This window comes from Dromiciops gliroides, chromosome 2 (assembly GCF_019393635.1).
Source record: "Dromiciops gliroides isolate mDroGli1 chromosome 2, mDroGli1.pri, whole genome shotgun sequence".
Lineage (NCBI taxonomy): Eukaryota > Metazoa > Chordata > Mammalia > Microbiotheria > Microbiotheriidae > Dromiciops > Dromiciops gliroides.
The window spans coordinates 681,094,762-681,114,793 of NC_057862.1; the positions used below are offsets into that span (position 1 = coordinate 681,094,762).

Genomic DNA, 20,032 nt, shown 5'->3' on the forward strand with positions numbered 1-20,032 from the left:
AGGTTCAGTGCTCTACCTACTGTGCCAGGTAGCTTGCCCTCTATGTCTGGACACATGTATTTTTGTTGTTCAACCTTTTTAATTGTGATTGACTCTTCATGATATATTTGGGGTTTTCTTGGCAGAGATATTGGAGTAGCTTGACTTTTGCTTCTCCAGCTCATTTTACAGAGGAGGAAACTGAGGCAAACAGGATTACGTGACAAACAACTAGTAAGTATCTGAGGCCAGAGTTGAATTTAGGTCTTTCTGACTCCAGGCACTAGCCCTATCCAGTGCCACCTCACTGCGCATGTGTGAGTTGTCTTTATGTTTACCAAATTCTCACCTGAGAAACACAGCAACAATACAAAGTTTTAATTCCTCCTACTCAACAATTTACCTCATCATCCTACAGACAGTAATTTTATTTGTGCAGAAACATTTCAATTTCATATCATAATTACCTATTTAATTTTCTGGGATTGCCTCTCTCCCTTGTTTAGTTAAGAATACTTCTGCGCATGACTGTAAAAGGTAAATTATTTCCTTTTGTGTTAAGATCCTTGATATTAAAGTCACAAATCCTTTTAAAATTTATTGCTTACTATGATATAAGATGTTAGTTTAATTTCTACCTGACTGCTTTCCAATATTCCCAGCATTTTCCATTAAGTATTCAATTGTTTCCTATGTAAATTATGATTTGGAATTTATTAAACACTGAGTTATTGGATTCTATTTCTTAACTCTTTTAACTTTCTAATATGGGCTTGTTTAGTTTGTTCCATTTTTCTGCTCTTTTTAAAAAAAAATACCAAATCTTTTTGATGACTCCTAGTTTATAATGTAGTTTGAGGTCTGGAAGAGATATTTTTCCCTTTATTTTAAAAATTATTTCCTTTGATATACTGTCCTTCATTTCTCCAAATTAATTTTGTTATTAACATTTGTTATTTTGTTAAGTTTTGTTAAGTATCCCTAGTGCTGAAACTGTAAATTTCCTTTTGTAGTATTTGAATTTTTATTATTTTGACATTGATAGGTTATTCCAAATAGAAACATTTTTTTCACTCTTTTTCTAATGTCTTTGCTTTCTTTATCTTGCCTTATTACTATTGCCGACATTTTTATAATTATATCAAATAATGGCATGGCTAGGGGACATTCTTAGTCATTCCTGTGCTTTTGGGGAAAGCTTCTGGTGTATTCCCACTGTATGTGGTACTTGATTTTGGTGTGTGTGTGTGTGTGTGTGTGTGTGTGTGTGTGTGTGTGTGTGAGAGAGAGAGAGAGACAGAGACAGACAGAGACAGAGAGACAGAGAAACATAGAGACAGAGACAAAGAGATAGAGATAGAGACAGACAGAGAGAGGGAGGGAGGGGTGTGTATGTGTATGTGTTATGTGTGTGTGTGTGTGTGTGTGTGTGTGTGTGTGTGTGTGTGAGAGAGAGAGAGAGAGAGAGAGAGACAGAGACAGAGACAGAGAGACAGACAGAGACAGAGACAGAGAGAAGGAGGGAGGAAGGGAGGGGTGTGTATGTGTGTGTGTGTGAGAGAGAGAGAGAGAGAGAGAGAGAGAGAGAGTGAAAAGGTCTTTGCAAGCTAACATTTTGCAGGACTTTTAGAATAAAAGAGTGATGTACTTTTTCAAAGGCTTGTTCTGTACTTGTTGAGATAAGCATGTGCTTTTTGTACTTTTAAAAAAACACAATTAATTATGCTGATTGTTTTCTGAACATTGTATTGCCTTTGCTCCCCTGATATAAATACAACTTGGTAGTGATGAATGGACTCACAGCATTTTAGGAAAAAACAAAGACTATGGAAATCCTTTAATACAAACAGCTCAGAAGCAATGTGGTGATAGTGGGGAGAGAGTTATGTTATTACATATCAGAAGCAATATTCAAATCATGACTTCAGATTTCAATGAATCGGTCCATAATCATTTGTTATGCACCTACTATGTGTCAGAAACTGAGCTAGGGGCCAGGGATACAAAAGCAAGCTGAAAAAAGTTCCTGTCCTTGGAGAGCTTACATGCTAACCCATGGAGACAAAATAAAACCCGCATGCCTACATTCATTCATTTATGTATTATATTTATTATTATTATTATTATTATTATTAATTCATATATTTATCATGTGTGCATGTGTGTGTCTATGCCCATATATGTAGAAAATGTAATCTTGGGAGGGGAAGGCACTAGTCACTGGGGGGAAGGAACCAGGAAAGACTTCATGTGGAAGGTGGTTATTTCAATGGTCCAGGAGAGAGATGATGATATGAACTTAAATTATGGACTAGGGTTGGGGGGCAGTGGTAAGGATGAGACATTTGTGAGAGATGCCATGGGGATAGAAACAAGATGTGGAAGGTAAGTGATTGAATATGCAGGGTGAAGAGAAGCAAAATCTGGGTAATTGGGAGGATGATGTTTCCGTAGACCAAAGGAGGGAAGAAAAGTTGGGAAAAGAGGTAGGCTTGGGGCAAAGATAACCAGTTCTATTTTAGACATGCTGAGTTTGAGACGCCTTTGGAACATCCAATTCAAAATGCCCAAAAAGCAGTGATGTCATCTTGAGCTCAGGAAAGTCATTGAAACTAGGAGTCATCTGTAAAGAAATGGCAAATAAAACCATAGGCACTAAAGAAATGACTAAGTGCCAGGTTGTAAAGAATACCTGAATCCTCTCTCCTTTGTACCATTTAAAGTATCAAATGTTTCAGGATAGGGTTAGGAACTAGACCTGCATTTTCATGGTTATAGGGGACTTCCAGAGAAGATTATTTCCTCTATCCATAGAAAGTAGCATCTCTTCTAATTGTGGGGGTAGCTGCGTGATACAGTGGATAGAGTGTTGGGCCTGAAGTCAAGAAGGCTCATCTTCTTGAGTTCAAATCTGGTCTCAGATCCTCAGTAGCTGTGTCACCCTAGGCAAGTCACTTCACCTTGTTTGCCTCTGTTTTCTCATTTGTGAAGAGAACTGGAGAAAGAAATGGCAAACCACTCCAGTATCATTCCAAGAAAACCTCAGATGGGGATATGAAAAGTTGGACACAACTGAAAAATGATGAATAACAACAAAAATAGGCACTCGATAAATGCTTATTGCCTGGTTGATAGGCTATAATTTTAGACATTTGCTGGGGAGGTAAAGGTACTTACCCAAGGTTAGGCTGCCAATGCTTGTCAGAGGCTCTTATTCCACTAATCATGCTTCTTCTCACCCAATCAGATGGCAGAATTCAAATGCAAATCTATCTTTAAGGAAGTCAATATGCCTTTATTCATTCACAGTAAAATATAAATGGCTGATTCAGATCCTTCTGTAAGAGCACATCCTTAAAGAGAAACATCATCTAAGAGAAAGAAATAGTCCACTTAATGAGGAGGCCCATGGTATGGCCATTGAAAAATCTGTACTGGAATCAGGAGAGACCTGGCGTCAAAGATCACTTTCAAAATGTAGTACCTGTCTCTGATCACTGAAGAACTATGAAAAAAAATTCCAGAAAAGTGAAAAGGGGGTGGGGAAAGTCAGTCAATAAGCATTTATTAGGCACCCATAGCCATTGTTCTAAGCTCTGGGGATAGGTGAGGGAAATATGTTCCCTGCCCTCAAGCAGTTTAGTATCTAATGGAGGTTATAGCAAAGGACTATGTACAAATAAGCTGTATAGAGTATAAATGAAAAGTAATCAACAAAGGGAAGACACATTAATGGAAAAGGATTGGAAAGGCTTCCTCTAGAAGCCTCTGACCCCAAAGAAGCCAAAGAAGGCTGAAGGAAGAGATGAGGAAGGAGTGGGGGTGGGGAACAGCCAATGGGTTTTATTTGAAGAATAGCAAGGGGGGCGGTCTCACTGTATCATAGTGTATATGTGGAAAATATAAAATGTAATAATACTGGAAAGGCAGGGGTGGGGATTCGGCGCTGGTTATGAACTAATTTGAATGCCAAACTTTGAATGTCAAAGATGATTTTATATTTGATCCTGGAAGTAACAGGGAGACATTGGAGTGGTGGTATGGTCAGACCTATGCTATATGAAAATCACCCTGTTAGTTGAGTGGAGAATGGACTTTACTGGGGAGATATCTGTAACAAGGAGCCCCACCAACAGGATATTGTAAGAGTCCAGACATGAGATGATGAGGACCAGTTTGGTGGCAAAGTTAGAGGAGAGAAGGGTGCATATGGAAGAGATATTATGCAGTTAAAAATGCACAGTATTTGAAAAGAGATTGGATATGAGGGGCAAGTGATAGGGAAGAGTCAAGGATGACTTGTGAGCTTGGGCAACTGGGAAGATGATAGTTCCCTTGACCTTAATAGGGATGTTAGGAATGGGAGAAGGTTTTGGGAAGGAAATTATGACGTTTCCAAAGTTTGAGATATATTGAATTTAAGATGGCTATGGGACATCCAGTTTGGGATGTCTAATAGGCAGCTGAAGATGTGAGTTTAGAGGTCAGCTGAGATGTCAGGACTGGAAAAATAGATTTGAGAATCATCAGCATAAAGATGATAACGGAATCCATGGAAGTTGATGAGGTCTTCATGTGAAATAGTATAGAGGGAGAAGTGAAGAGGTTAATGGACAGAACCTTGAGGCATTCTCAGGATTAGTGACTTTAACCTGGATGGAGATCCTGCAAAGGAGAAAAAGGAATAGTCAGATAGGTAAAAGGAACATCAAGGGAGAGTAGCACCAGGAATATCTGGAGAGAAAAGTATCAAGGAGAAGAGTGTGACCAACAATATCCAAGGAGGATGATAATCTAGAAAAGGCCTGAATTGATTTCATCATTTTTTTTTACCATTTTTCTTAAGGCTTCCTGTTTTCTCATAAAGGGACCCAGCAAGGTCACAGGCACCTAATTCTGCTCATCCTTTTCTGCTGAGAAGACATTGTGCATGTTAACTGTGTCTTTCCATCTTTTCTTCTCTAGCAGTTGAAGGCCTCAGGAAAGAGGCCTATGAGATGGTTTACCCTAAAAAACGGCCTGTGCTTCAGAAGAGAGATACTGAGAAAAATCAAAAGTATGGCCAGCAGGTATGACTTCTCTTTAATCAATCAATGAAGATTTATCGTATGCCTACTTTGTGCCAGGTACTGTGCTAAGTGCTGGGGATACAAAGAGACAAAAGACAATCCCTGCCCTCAAAGAGCTTACGATCTAATGGGGGAGACAATATGCAAACAGAGACATACAATGCAAGCTATGTACAAGTTAAATAGCAAATAATTACTGGAGGGAAGACACTAGAATTAAGAGGGGCTGGGGGAGCAGCTTGGGTGGTGCAGTGGATAGAGCACCGGCCCTGGATTCAGGAGGACCTGAGTTCAAATCCAGACCCAGACACTTGACATTTACTAGCTGTGTGACCCTGGGCAAGTCACTTAACCACCATAGTCCTGCAAAAAAGAAAAAAAGAGGGGTTGGGGAAGGTTTTCTGTAAAAGGTGGGGTTTTATTTGGGCCTTAAAAAGAGGCAGGGGTAGGGGCAGCTAGGTAGCACAGTAGATAGAGCACCAGCCCGGGAGTCAGGAGTACCTGAGTTTAAATCCGGCCTCAGACACAACACTTAACATTTACTACCTGTGTTACCCTGAGCAAGTCACTTAATCCCAATTGCCTCACTAAAAAAAAAAAAAAAAAAAAAAAATTGGCAGAGAGGTCAATAGTCAGAGCAGAGGAGGGAGAAGATTCCAGGCATGGTGACAGCCCTGATAGATATTAATGCCATATTAAATATAAATATAATATATATGAGACATATTATTTATTATATAATATTTAACAAATACATAAATATTAATACAATGCTATACATAAATGCCCTGATAGATATTAATAATATTTTTTATGAGTCACTGAGAGAGATGACCAGTACTTCCAGTAAAAAAGCCAACACTGGTCTCTGAGCAAAGGAACATCGATGTCTGTGACCTATTCACTGAGAGCAGGCCTAGGCTTGGGAATAGACTTAGGGTCACAAAAAAGACCTGGTCTGGGAAGCTAACTCCCTATCAGACTGAGCCCCAGAGACCTCTAGGGCATTGATCCAGGGCCGTTTTGTCTTGAGACTTTCCATCAAACAAGTCTCAGAGACCTCCTAGTGGTCTGCAGGTTGCTCAGAGTAAGTAACATGATCTAAATCTGTCACCTAAACCCCCTTTGATCTCATAATAACAATTATGACACACATTTCCGTCAGATCCAAATAGTATTTCCCCTGGAAGCTTCCTCCATATTTTGCATGATGCAACAATCACTAAGCCAAATTAAGAAGTAATTAACTGATATAATTTTGCATTTTGTCTCCTTATTCTTTCTGATAAGGAATGACTCTCTGTGGGGAGGAGTTCAATACAATTTAGATGACGTAAAAATAAGAAATATCAATAAAATTTACTTTGAAATGTTACATAGATTTTTAAAAAGACAGTTTCCAAATCTGTTATAATTTATTTTCTCATTCTGATAGACTGGTAGGTCATAAGTGTTGTTTTTTTTTAAGTATTTTTTTGGCAGGAGGCATTGTGACTTGTCCAGGTTCACAGAGCTAATAAGTGTCTGAGTCCATATTTGAACTGAGGTCTTCATAACTCTAGGCCAGGGCCCATATAAAAGTGTTTTAAGTAAGCTCTTCCCATTGAGCTTCAATTTCAGGATGGCAGTGGGTCTCAACATTTAGTCACAGCTTTCTTCTTGGTAGTTCTATGTTCAATGTATCTTTCCTGGAAGAGATGGTAGGATTATTATCATCTCATTTTTCTTATCTTCTTTAATGGTTGGAAATAGCCATGGGATATATCAATATTCTTCTATTCTTCTGTATTTTAATGTTCCATGGAATATTATGCAGATGGATACAATAATCACTTTCTATAATACCCTGATTTTGTAATCAATTATCACCTCATCTTTTCTGCCTTTTTGTTGGTTCAGTGAGAAAATGTTTTAGGGTGAGTCACTTTTCTTGTTCCTGTATATTTAAAATTTCTCAGATTATTACACATGTAGATAAAATTACTATCTTAAAATTCAATAAAAGTATCCATATGAACTCATCTTAAGCTCAATGAAAGCATCTTGGGGACAATTTTTGTAGAATTAGTACAATAGGGATGATATGTACTCCGTCTGACTCCCACATGGACCTGTTGTTTTTCTGGGAGCTGGGAAAGTTTATCATGTAAAGAGAAGACTTCAGGATGACATGATGGTTGTCTTTAAGTATCTGAGAAAGCATTTGTCTTCCTCTACTTGGCCTCAGAGGATAGAACCAGAGCAATGGGGAGAAGTTGTGAAGAGGCAGGATTAATCTTGATATCAGGAGGGAAAGTGCCCTGATTATTAGAGCTGTCCAAATGTCGAGTGTGCTGCCTGGAGAGGTGAGGGCTATTCTCTCCTTTGATGTCTTCAAATAGAGACTAGATGATCACTCCTCAGGATATGCAATAGTGGGGATTCCTTTGGGGTATAAGTTTGACTTGGTCATTGAGGTCCTTTCCAGTTTTCCAATATTGTCATTCTCTATGAGTGCCCAGCCACATCTTCCCTATGTGTTAATCCCTTCATTGATATTCCCAAGGTATTTCCTTTGTTGTGACTTATATTGTATATTTTTTGTAAGAAAAGTTATCCCAGGTTTATGATGGAAAAGGGAAGAGAGAGAATTTGTTACTGTTTTTCTTGCTATACTATTTCATTACATATCTTAAACAATGTCCCTCTAAGTAGAGTAAAGTCAATGTATTAGACAAGCCTTCTTGTCATCCTTTCATAAGGCATTCTCTCTCTAGACTCTGGGAATTTTGGGTGACTGTCCCAAATGCTTTGAATGCTCTCTAACTCTGAATTTCCTTGGCTTCCTTTGGGTCCCAGCTAAACTCTCACCTGCTACAGGGAACCTTTTTCCTAATCCACTCAATGCTAATGCTTTCCCTCTATTGATTATCTTCATTTTATCCTGTATGTGGCTTGTTTGTGCATGTTCAGTTTCTTATTTTCTGTCCCACTAGACTGTGAGCTGCTTGAGAGCAAGGACTCTTTTTTGTCTTTCTTCCTTCCACTGGTGATATACAAAGGGAGCATAATACGTGCTTGTTGACTAACTCACTGAGACTGGGCTTGTCAATGATGGAATTGAGTGAATTCAGATGAGGAAACTGAGGTTGAGAGAGGGTATTATTAAGGTATTAAGTGTCTGGGGCTGAATTCGAATTCAGGTTTTCCTGGCTCCAAGTCATTAGCAGCTCTATTCACTACGCTCCCAAACTGCCACACATTTAGATCTTTAAAGGCCCTTTATCATCATTGAGAACCTACTATGGATAAGGAAATTGACACCCAGATAAGTTCACTGATTATTTTTTCTAAGATCACACAGCACACAGGTAGGAAGTGGCAAAGCCAGGATTTGAAATCTACGTTTTCTTGTGTGACCCTGGGCAAGTCACTTAAGCCTCATTGTCCCACCAAAAAAAAAAAAAATCTGGGTTTTCTAACAGAAATCCAATGTATTCTCCTGTTTCACCACATTTCCTCTAAAGTCATGCTTGAACATTGTGAACTCGGTGCTTTCTAAGGTCAAATGGCATTTATTTAAACAACAACAAATCTCTTCTCCATTGTCAGGGAAAGAGCCAGAAAGATGAGATATCACTCAAATTGTATCAAAGTCCTTTGTCATGTAAGAGCCATTCAGGCTACACTGTGAGCTCAGAGACAGCTTAGGCTACTGACTGTTCCTTTCCTCACCAACAATGTCTCACAGATCTTCCTTGGTGTCCTCATGTGTTGTACAATGTTTTCTTTCTCAGACAGATCATTTACTTTTGTTTTCCTTTTACTATAGTGAAATGAGAAGACTTCATTGTTTCTTTCCTCTTTATGATACTTACCTTAAGGAATTCATCTCCTTACCTTTAAGTAGTATGATGGCCTATGTATAGTTACAGAAGAGAAAGAGAATAAACAATGAAACTGAATTAATTCACCAAACATTGATTAAGTACTAACTACATGTAAGTCATACAGTAGGGGCACATTCTCCTCATTCCTTTGAAACTCATTGGAATGCATATTTTTTCTTCCAGGAAAAATATGATGCAGAACTCCTCTATGAGATGATTCTTCATGGTAAACAAATGGTGCTTCACCTGAAAAGGACAGAGTGAGTTGCCTTGTATTTAAGATTAAAAAGGAATTTACATTGGCATTATCCAAATTTTTCTTAAAGCCACTGCAACTTTTTGAGTGGGAGAATGACAGGTTCAGATCTATGTTTTGTAGATTTCACTTCAATAACTGTGTGGTGAATGGATCTGTGAGGGATGAGGTTAGAAAGAGAAGAGAAATACATGGTTTTCAGCACACATTCTAGAATGCACACAGATAAGAACCAGGCATGATCTTACATAGAAAGTATACTTGAGAAAAAAAAAAAAGAGAGAGTACACTTGAGAGGTGGAGAACAAAATTCTAGGTCTGCATCAGAATCAAAAGGGAAAAGGACACTCTTGATGGGTAGAGAGAAACAGGAAGACTTTATGGAGTAGGTCTTTGTTTTGAGCTGTAAATAACAGGTAGGGATTTAACAGCAAAATGGGAAGGGAGGGTATTCCCAAAGATTAGATTAGATAGCATCAGATTTCTAGATCAAGAATAGACTTTGGGGATCATTGTGTCTATCACCTTCATTTGTGAGTGTTCGAGTCAGAGTTTACACCCATTTTCCTGACTCCAAGTCTAGTGTAAAAGTAAAGGAGTAGAGACAAAAGAATGCAATTTATGTTCCCACAACAGAAAGTAACCTAGTTTGGCTGCAGGCTAGAAGAAGAGAGAGAGAATAACAGGGGATTAGCCTCAAGAGAGAAGTTGGCCACAAACCCCAGGCTGGACTCATCCTTTTAATAATATTGTGCCTACTGTGTGCCGGGCACTGTGCCAAGCAGTTTATCAATATCTCATTTGATCTTCACAACAACCCTGGGAGGTAGGTATTATTATAAACCCTATTTTACAGAAAAGGAAACTAAAGCAGATAGAGGTTAAGTGACTTGACCAAGGTCACACAGGGAGTAAGTTTTTGAGGCTGGATTTGAACTCATGTCTTCCTGTCCCAGTGCTTTATCTACTGTGTCACCTAGCTGCTGATAAATCTTCCTTCTACAATCCTGCTCTTTCCTCCAATCTTTCCCCTAATGTTATAGGTGTCACCATCTTTCTAGGCACGCAGATGTAAAACCTCAGTCATGTATCATTTTTGCCTGTCCCTCACCTCTCATTTACAATTCATTGCTATATCCTGTCAATGCTCCCCCTTCCACATCTCTTTTCTCTGTCCTTTCTTTTCTTTCCCATGATCACCATCTCAGCATGAGCTCTTGAAAGAGAGTCCATTAATTGAATTACTTTAATCATTTCTCAATATCAGTAGTTTTCCTTCCTGGTTCTGCTGGAGTGAAAGGTTCCCCTGATACTTACATGACCCTCTCACATTTTACACATCAGGCATTTCCATTGGATCATATTACCCCCATCTTAAAGATTAGTTAACTGAGGTTCCACAAAGATGTTACTCACCCAACTAGCAACTTTGCTACTCAAGCAATCAATTATATTTTCATTTTCTGAGATGTGTCCTTGAACTGATTTTTAAACACTATGTGAGATTCAGCATCCTCTCTTAGAGGAAGAAAAAGGACTTCACAAAGTATTGAGAAAAATTAGGGAAATCCTCCCGTGCTTGTTGGCATTTTGAAAATGAGTGACTGTCTTTTTGTTCTCTTTCCAGGGACCTTGTATCCCCAAACTACAGCGAAACATATTACTCCCAAGGAGGGAAGGAGATCACCATAAATCCACAGAACATGGTAGGAAACAGTGTGGGGGTAGTAGGCCTGGTGGATTTGAATCTAAGATCTGATATTTGCCAGCTTTGTCACTTCGGGAATGTTATGTGCGAAATTGAAGAAAGATATACTGAGGAAATTTACTTTGACCAATACAATAGTTTAACAGGTCATGAACCTATTAATAAAGCATGGTGATGGCTGCCTTAGTTTTTTTTTTTTTGTTTTTTTTTTTTTTTTTAGTGAGGCAATTGGGGTTAAGTGACTTGCCCAGGGTCACACAGCTAGTAAGTGTTAAGTGTCTGAGGCCGGATTTGAACTCAGGTACTCCGGACTCCAGGGCTGGTGCTCTATCCACTGCGCCACCTAGCTGCCCCTTCCTTAGTTTTAAGACAAAAATTATAGATATAAATCCTTTTTTATAAACATAGAAGCCAAATTGAACCTTACTATTTCTACTTTATTTGTTTTCTTTTTTTGAGGTTTTTTTTTTCCCTTTTGCTCTGATTCTTCTTTCACAGCATGACTAATGCAGAAATATGTTTAATGTGATTGTACATATATAAGCTATATCAGATTGCTTGCTGTCTTGGGGAGGGTGGAGGGAGGGGAGGGAGGGAGAAAAATTTGAAACTAGAAATCTTAGGAAAACAAATGTTGGAAATTATCTCTACATATATCTGGACAATAATGAAATAGTTTTATGATATTAAAAAAGAAAAAAAGGAAAACTATTGTGCAAAAATAATAAAGTGCGCAATATAAATGTTTAGTAAAGCCTTACCATCTTTATATATGGTACACATTTCTTTTTTGTTTTTTCTTTTTTTGTGTGTGAGGCAATTGGGGTTAAGTGACTTGCCCAGGGTCACAAAGCTAGTAAGTGTCATGTGTCTGAGGCTGGATTTGAACTCAGGTACTCCTGACTCCAGGGCCAGTGCTCTATTCACTGTGCTACCTAGCTGCCCCTTGCGATATTTCTATAATAGAACTAATCAATCTATCTTGCCATTCAGCATATTTCATTATTTTACATTTGTATGATTGGTAAACACTTATGATCTTATATCTTTTTGATTTATTGATAATAAAATAGTAGATCTGCAAAAAACAAACAAACATAGAACAAAGAACAGAACAGGGAAGGTAAGGAAATAATGCAGTTTAGAGTAGACAGAATCATGGCAGTGAGGGAAGTATGACTGGTTACATTAAGGGAAGGGGTTTACACTCAAACACGGGACCAAGACCATCCCCTCTCTGTCTTAGAGGAATGCTTTATGGATTTATGGGACCCAGCTGCATCCTGAGGCTATTGATAGTGGACCAAGAATAGTGGACTCACTGGTACCTGGGAATGAAATAAGACCAGCTTTAATTGACCAAGGACAAGCAGAGATGAGGATGGGTCAGCTTGTATGCTCTCAAGGATAACATACAAATATCACAGAATTTCTCAGGTGATGACATTACGAGGAATAAGTTGTTGCCTTGGCACAAGGTGATTTGCAGGTGGTTCTGAGACAACAATTCCCTTAGAATTAAAGGGTTTTATGAGAGTATTGAACCTCTAAACTCAGCTCAGAGTTTTTCTTTAATTAAAAGTCATCGATAGGGAAAATAAACTTTGCTGTCTAACTATGAAAGAGCAACACGGAACTTTTGAACTCATGAGCCTCTTTACTCAGGGACAAAGAAAATGCTCAGAATTTTATATAAAATAAAGAATAGCATCAAATACAAGGAGAAGAACATTTAAAATACAGAACCAATATTTGGTTTTCCCAGGCAAGAATATTATCTCATCAGACTTTTAATTATTGCATCAGAAAAGGGGTGGGCCATAATAATCATATTGCCCATTTTATTTAGTTAACATGAAATTTATTAAATTTCCTAATGAGTGCCACTGTGCTAACTGCCCAGGATACAAAGGGAAAAGGTCTTTGCCCTCAAGAATCCTCTATTCTATTGAGTTTTTATGTGATGAATTCTTGGTAATATTCGAAGTTATAAAAACATGCATTGTTAGTAATTATAGAAACTTGCTTGGTTAATAATATTAACATAGCAAATGGAGGTTTCAAGCAGTTCTATGAAATCATCAGCCCCTTCATGCAACCTTTAGGCGCTGTTCCTGTATACAAATGATTTCTCTCCACCCTCTAGAACCACACCAAATGACTGAACTCTGCTACTTACTTACTTAGATGACCTTGTACAAGTCCTCAGCTTCTCAAGCTTTCTGGTTCTCATCTCTAAAAAAAGGGTTTGGGAGTGGATACTACAGGATGGCAGCCTTGGCACAGTGACAACAAAGACATAGTACCAAGGTTCAATCTCTCTGCCTCTGACACTTATTACCTGTGTTAACTTTAACAAGTTATTTAATATATCAGTGCTTCTGTTTGCTTATCTATGGTCTGATGTCCTTTCTCTAGCTCTGGATCCATGGTCATATGATTTGGTTAAAATCCCAACTATGATCTTTATTTTCTGTGTGATCTTGGCCAAGTCACTTCACTTCACTGGGTCTCAGTTTCCTCATCTGTAAAGTGAAGGGATTGAACAATATGACTTTTAAAAGTCTCTTCCATATTGAATTTTAGGATATTATGAAACTGAATTTTCAAAATGAAAGTTCATTAAGAATCCAAGCCTGGTTTATGCTATGTGTAAAATGGGCAGGTACTTGTTACTACCATTGTTATTAAGTAGGGTTGAATTAAAATGTGGCCAAGAAAAGCTTCATAGGAGCAGCACTTGACATGGGACTCCAAAGAAGGATTTTGAATGATATGAAAAGCCTCAGGCTAAGTGTGGAGGAGCTGACAACATTTGTTTGCTGTCTCAGCTCTCATGTATTTATGGTTTTCCTGATATAGTCGACCGGCTTCTGAGAATAAAAAAAAAATAGAAGCAACATAATCTCTGCCTGTCTGTCTATCTGTTCATCCATGAATCAGTCTCTGTCTCTGCCTCTCTCCCCTCTCTCCCAATGCTGGGATGATACACATCCTCTCTTAGGTATCTAAGAGTAGGGTACTTCTTCTCTACTGCTATGGCCTCCAGTTGCCATTCCCATGCATTCTTCCACACTGTAACTTGGGTATTAGATCCCAAGTCCCATTTAATTATTGAATATCAATTAACTTTTCTCTTGGAGGCAATCAGGGTTAAGCGACTTGCCCAGTATCACAAAGCCAGGGTCTGAGGTCATATTTGAACTCAGGTCCTCTTGATCCCAGGGCTGATATTCTATCCACTGAGCCACCTATTCACCCTATCAATTAACTTTGTCAAACATATTTACTTCAAAGATATAGCAAGAACTAAAGTGAAAACATTTTCTCTAACCACTGTGGGGAAAGGTGTACGTGTATGTTGGAAAGCTACTCTCCACAGTGTAATTGAGTTGTTGGGATAGTGGGCCCAGACTTACCTACAGTATCTACATAGCATTGGTCCTGTCAAATTTGAGTCCAAGTGTGACATTGCTACTGGATGAATCCTTAGGTCAACTACTACTAGGGTGTTTCCCAAAGATTGATCTTGGGGGTGGGTGGTTCTGTGGGAGAAATATCTCCTCTTTGATTTCATGTGCTAAGTTACTAATGCTGAATTAGTAGTAAAAAAGCAAACAAAACAAAACAAAAACCCTTAGGTTTTATTACCAGGTTTAGGGTTCAGAAAAATAACCTGCACAAAGATCAGGATTCTAAAAAAGATTTTATGGATGAGAGAGACAGAGACAGAGACAGAGACAGACAGGAAGACAGAGAGACAGAGAGAGACAGACAGACAGGGAGAAAGAGAAAGATGATAGAGACAGAGAGACACAGAGAGAGAAAGAGATGCACATACAGACAGAGATGAAAAGAAAGAGAAACAAAAGGGACTGAGAGACAGAGACAGACAGAAACAAAGATACATACAGAAGGAGGGAGGGAGGGGGAGAGAAAGAGAGAGACAGAGTGATAGAGAGAATTTTTCATATGCATCAATTTAGTATTTCCTCTTAGTTCATCTCATATATCTCTTAAGGAAACAAACCTAGTTAAATAGACTCCGAAGGTAAATCAAGACAGGTTACACAATAAACTATATTTAGAAGGTTCACAATGGTCTGACTGGGAGATTTACATGTCACAAATTTAAACAAAAACCTCAGAGCCAGGAGAATTCCTTCACAAAAAGTTAACTAAATCACCTTGGGAAGCTCGAATTCCCCTTTGACTTCTTTCCTGAGGAATATAATACAAACAAACAAAACAATTTTCCCTTAATATTACCACTCCACAAGTGAAGTTTTAGCCAAGTGAAGTTAATATTAACAGGAAACAGGCTTCAGTTCAGCCACTATGTTTCAGGAGAAGTGATATAAAAAAAAAAACTGAATAAAAGGAAATTAAAAAAAAAAACAAAAACTCAAGGTTGAATTGACTCACTGCATACTTCAGCTGGGACTCCATTCCTGTGCCTCACAGTGGCTCACTTTCCTCATTTCTAAAAGCTGACCAGGTCAGAGCCATCTTTAACCTCTTTCATCTAAAATCAGCTAGAATAAACCCAAAGAGGCAAAGGGCAGAGGCTCTTATTTCCAGACAACATATCAGCCCATAGCACCCAGGCCTCCCCCTTATAGCATTGTCTCTTTTCTCTCCCCAGAACCCAGATGATCAGGAGAGAGTTAAACTGATAAGAATGAGGCCTTGGTAAACTAGCACTGTTGGAATGCATTCCCATTCTGGCCCTAGAGCCAATCAAAGAGGTCCTATTTTACCAAATCATTAATGAACTGGGACCAAAGATGGATTGTTTGTAACTACCTCCAAAGTCCGATTGGGGATTGCACCAGCTGAAGCTCTCTGTGTATGCTCATAAGAGCTGAGCATCTTGGTCGTTCCCCCATCATTTAAACACACACAAATATATATGTGTGTGTGTATATATACACACACATACACACATACATGTGCATGCTTGTGTATTCATTTATTTAAATATGTGGGCATATGAATGTATTGATATATAGGTATACATGTATATCAATGTACATGTGTATTGCATGTATTTATATGTATGTGTGTGTGTATGTGACAGCTGCATGATATAGTGCATAAAGGCCTGGACTTAGAATCAGGAAGACTTGAGTTTAAATCATGCCTAAGTCACTTATGAGATGGCTGACTCTGGCATATTGACTTAACTTTACTCAGCCTCAGTTTTCTTAACTATGAAAGGGGAATAATAATATAATCAACCTCCTGCGATTGTTGAGAGGATCAAATGAGATAACATGTAAAATGTTCTGCAAACCTTAAAGCCCATAAATGCTTATTATTATAATCTCTCTCTCCCTCTCTCTCTCTCTCTCTCTCTCTCTCTCTCTCTCTCTTTCTCTCTCTCTCCCTATCTCTCTCTCTTTCCCTCTCTCTCTCTCTCTCTTTCCCTCTCTCTCTTTCTCTCTCTCTCTCTCTCTCTCTTTCCGTCTCTCTCTCTCTCGCTCTCTCCTGTAGGATCATTGTTATTACCAAGGGCACATACTTCATGAAAAGGACTCTGCTGCTAGCATCAGTACCTGTGATGGCTTGAGGTAAGAACCAGATCTTCCATACTCTCCCAAGTGACTAAGCATTATTCCCAACAAATAGTGAGTCTGTTTGACTTAGGATGGAGCTGAGTATGTTTAATATGAAATTAGAATAGACCAGTGTGAATTCTGGGGGTGGAATGGCTCTGGCCTCTTTTGTAATTCATGAAAGATACGCATACTTCAGGAAAAATAAACTGATAAATCAGCACACCTTTCCCTGGCACTGCACCCACACTGTGGGAGTGACTCACGGGCCTCCTTTATTCATCCATCTGTGAAAGTGAAAGGCCAATGCTTTAGATATAATGCAGATGGTCTGGCTTTGTAAAACTTGTGAAAAAGTTCAAGGGGAAAAAAGCGTTTGCAGCAAGAGGCCATAGATTGTCAGAGCTAGAAGGGACATGAAAATTTTATAAGGAAACCTAGATTCAGAAAAGGGAACTGACTCACACAAAAAACAATGATGAGTGGAGGTTTAGCTGGGACTTGGACCCAACTGCACTTCCCAATGCAATGTTCTTTCTATTATACTTATTCCCTCAAACCTCCTTTTTAAAGGACACACTGAATTCAACTATCAAATGTCTTTGACTTTGGGAAAGGAAAACAAACTATCCTGGCTCCAAACTTACACATGACTTTCAGGTCTCATCATATAGAAACTAGGCAACAGAAGGTGCTATTGTGATTTTGAAAGGACAGAATATGGCCAAAAAAATGGCAAAAGAGGAATGTGATGTGTTAGAAAGAATCTACTGTCTATTCACTTGTGTGAGCTTCAGCAAGTTATTTCACCACTCTGAGCCTCAGTTTCCTCATCTGTAAAATGACAGGGTTAGATTATATAATCTAATACATTATTTCTAGCTCTAAATTTATGTTCCTATGAACAATAGGAGGTTTGGATTGGACATTTGGGATTTCCTTTTCTTCTTCTGTGATTCCTCCATCCTGCACTCAGAAAAAAGAGAGAATTAGGGATGGCAGCCAGGCTTCTGCCTATGAGACCTCAGAAGAACTAACTTTTAGCACCTTGTTCTGGCTGAGAGTTATGGTTTCTAAATAAGAACATGTTTTAGGGGCAGCTAGGTGACACAGTGGATAAAGCACCATCCCTGGTTTCAGGAGGATCTGATTTCAAATCTGGCCTCAGACATTTGACACTTACTAGCTGTGTGACCCTGGGCAAGTCACTTAACCCTCATTACCCTGCCCCACACCAAAACAAAACAAAACAAAACAACCTAAATAAGAACATGTTTCCTATCCATACCTTCTGAACCCACCAATTGCACATGGAGACATATTCCTCTTCCCATGTTATTACATGTCATTCCTTTTGAGTTGGAGCAGTCAAAGTTTCAGGAATAGGCTAAGGTCACCTGTCCACAACCTCTGGGCATATGGTCTTCATTCTCGTGCTTTACAGGGGATACTTCAGGAAGCGTGACCAAAGGTATCTCATCGAACCTCTAGAGCATACTGATCAGGGAGAGCATGCCATCTTCAAATATGACCACAAGGCTCCAGACACAAGCAATGGGAGCTGTGTGGTGTACAACTTCTCCAAGACAGAAATCATCAATCAGGCCTCCAGGTCGGGCCTCAGTTTAGAAGTGAGTAAGCTTTTTATCTATTTGTTTGTTTCTTTTGTTAATTCACAGAACGTGGCACAGTCACTGTCACCTGGTAGAGACTAAATAACTGGTTGTTATCTTAGTGAAAAACAAAACATAACATGTGTTTTATAACTCAATCCAGAGAAATGGCATGAAGTAGGGTGGGGAGAGACAGAGAGAGAGGAAGAGAGACGCAGAGAGAGACAGAGACAGAGTAAGAGATAGAGACATAGAGACAGACAGAAATAGAGACAAAGAGGAGAGAAAAGGGAAGGAAAGAGGAGAGGGAGAGAGTGAGAGAGAATGAGGCAAACAAAAAGAGATAGAGGGAGATGAAGAGTCAGAAAAGAGTCACATTTGTATTGTAGGTATTACCCTGCATTTCTTTAGCCATGACTCTTTAAGTTTCCTTTGCTTTATCTATAAAGTATTAAGTAACAGATCTTTCTATATTGTGAGGGGATTATTCAGCTAATTATCATTGACAAGAAAGAACATGTATAACAGTTTCCCTTTAATCTACCCCAAAGATGCAGATGTACCTAAAAGAGAAGAAGTACATTGAACTCTTCATTGTTGCTGATCATGCCTTGGTAAGTTTTCAGAGGGGATGGCCTACTGACCATCTAACAGTTTAATAAATGTACTTGTGCTTTTTGAATATTGCACGGTGTCTTAGAGTGGGTTGTCTTGGGGCTTTGGCCAGCTCCAACCTGAGCCCCACTAGGAGGGCCTCTTCTATAAGGTATTTAATCTCTTTTAGGGTTCTACAGGACTGTAGGATTAATAGCTGGAATAATAATAAAAATAGCAACTTGCATTTGTGGAGGATTGTAAGTTTTACAAAGTGCTCTCACAACACTAAGGAGGACACTGATGACCCTGGGGGAAGCAATTTCAGTCAGTAATGGGCCCCAAAACTCTGGTTCAAAGGCTGTGGGAGGCAAGACACTGAAAGCAATAAATGTCTATAATCTTCCTCTGCCCCCTCCCTCTCAGGACTTTGCTATGAAAGGAAGGAGAGACCTATGATGATAATTTGAAAGTATGTAAGGGGGGAAATTCCTCCTTGCAGAATGTGGTACATTGTCAGAAGAGGTAACTGAATCAGGCATTTTTGTGTCACTCCCCCTCCCCCAGTGGGGAAGGGGGGATTGAAATATTTCCAGGAATTGTAATGTAAACACAAAAGATACCAAAAATTTTTTTCTTTAAATAGAGGCGTCAGCTTTATCAAGGACTAGGGCCTCTTGAGAAGACTTGAGGTATGAATTTGGGGAGAAGAAGCAGTTCATGGTGATAGCTCCTGTTACTGAATGTAGGTCTTCTGTCAATCAGTAGAACTGAAAGGATGGAGTAAGTAGGTTGGGGAAAGAAGAGGAGATCTGAAGCAAATACTCTGGGTTATGCACATTATAAATTCCTGAATTGTTCATGCTTTCTTCATCTATTAATAGTCTGATAATAGCTTGTTAGGATGTTACTGCATATATTACTATCTTCATTTTTACAAAAAAAAGAAAACTGAGTCTTCGAGAGGTTAAATGTTCTGCCCATGGAAGCTTGGAAGTGTCCAAAGCAGGAATCAAATCCAGGTCTTTCTTACTTTCTTACTCCAGGGTCCATATTGTTATGTCAGGTTTGTCTTCTTTTGAGAACTACCTATTTATGTCTTCTGACAGTTTTCCATTAGGAAAGGGATCTTATTCTTCTTGTTTTTAGGCATCTAGGTGGCACAGTAGATGGAAGACTGGACCTGGAGTTGTGAAGGCTTGAGTTCAGATTTGTCCTTGAGACACTTACTAGCTGTGTGACCATGGGCAAGCCAAGAACCTCCTAGTCTCAGTTTCATCTTCTGTAACATAGAGATTATAATGGCATCCATTCTCAGGCTCATTGTGAGGATGCAATGAGATAATATGCATCAAATGTTTTGCAAATCTTTAAGTACTATAATAT

The 20,032-nt window shown here is 38.9% G+C and overlaps 1 protein-coding gene across 1 annotated transcript in view; it reads left to right on the plus strand.

Annotated features, from left to right (window-relative positions):
* The first annotated feature begins 503 nt into the window (after positions 1 to 503).
* Positions 504 to 20,032, plus strand: part of ADAM7 (ADAM metallopeptidase domain 7) — a 77,628-nt gene continuing 58,099 nt past the window's right edge. The window contains exons 1-7 of the mRNA XM_043981293.1: positions 504 to 516; positions 4,945 to 5,048; positions 9,101 to 9,177; positions 10,801 to 10,879; positions 16,378 to 16,454; positions 17,884 to 18,070; positions 18,604 to 18,666. Of these exons, the coding sequence (XP_043837228.1) occupies positions 504 to 516; positions 4,945 to 5,048; positions 9,101 to 9,177; positions 10,801 to 10,879; positions 16,378 to 16,454; positions 17,884 to 18,070; positions 18,604 to 18,666 (600 nt within the window). The remainder of the gene's footprint in view (positions 517 to 4,944; positions 5,049 to 9,100; positions 9,178 to 10,800; positions 10,880 to 16,377; positions 16,455 to 17,883; positions 18,071 to 18,603; positions 18,667 to 20,032) is intronic.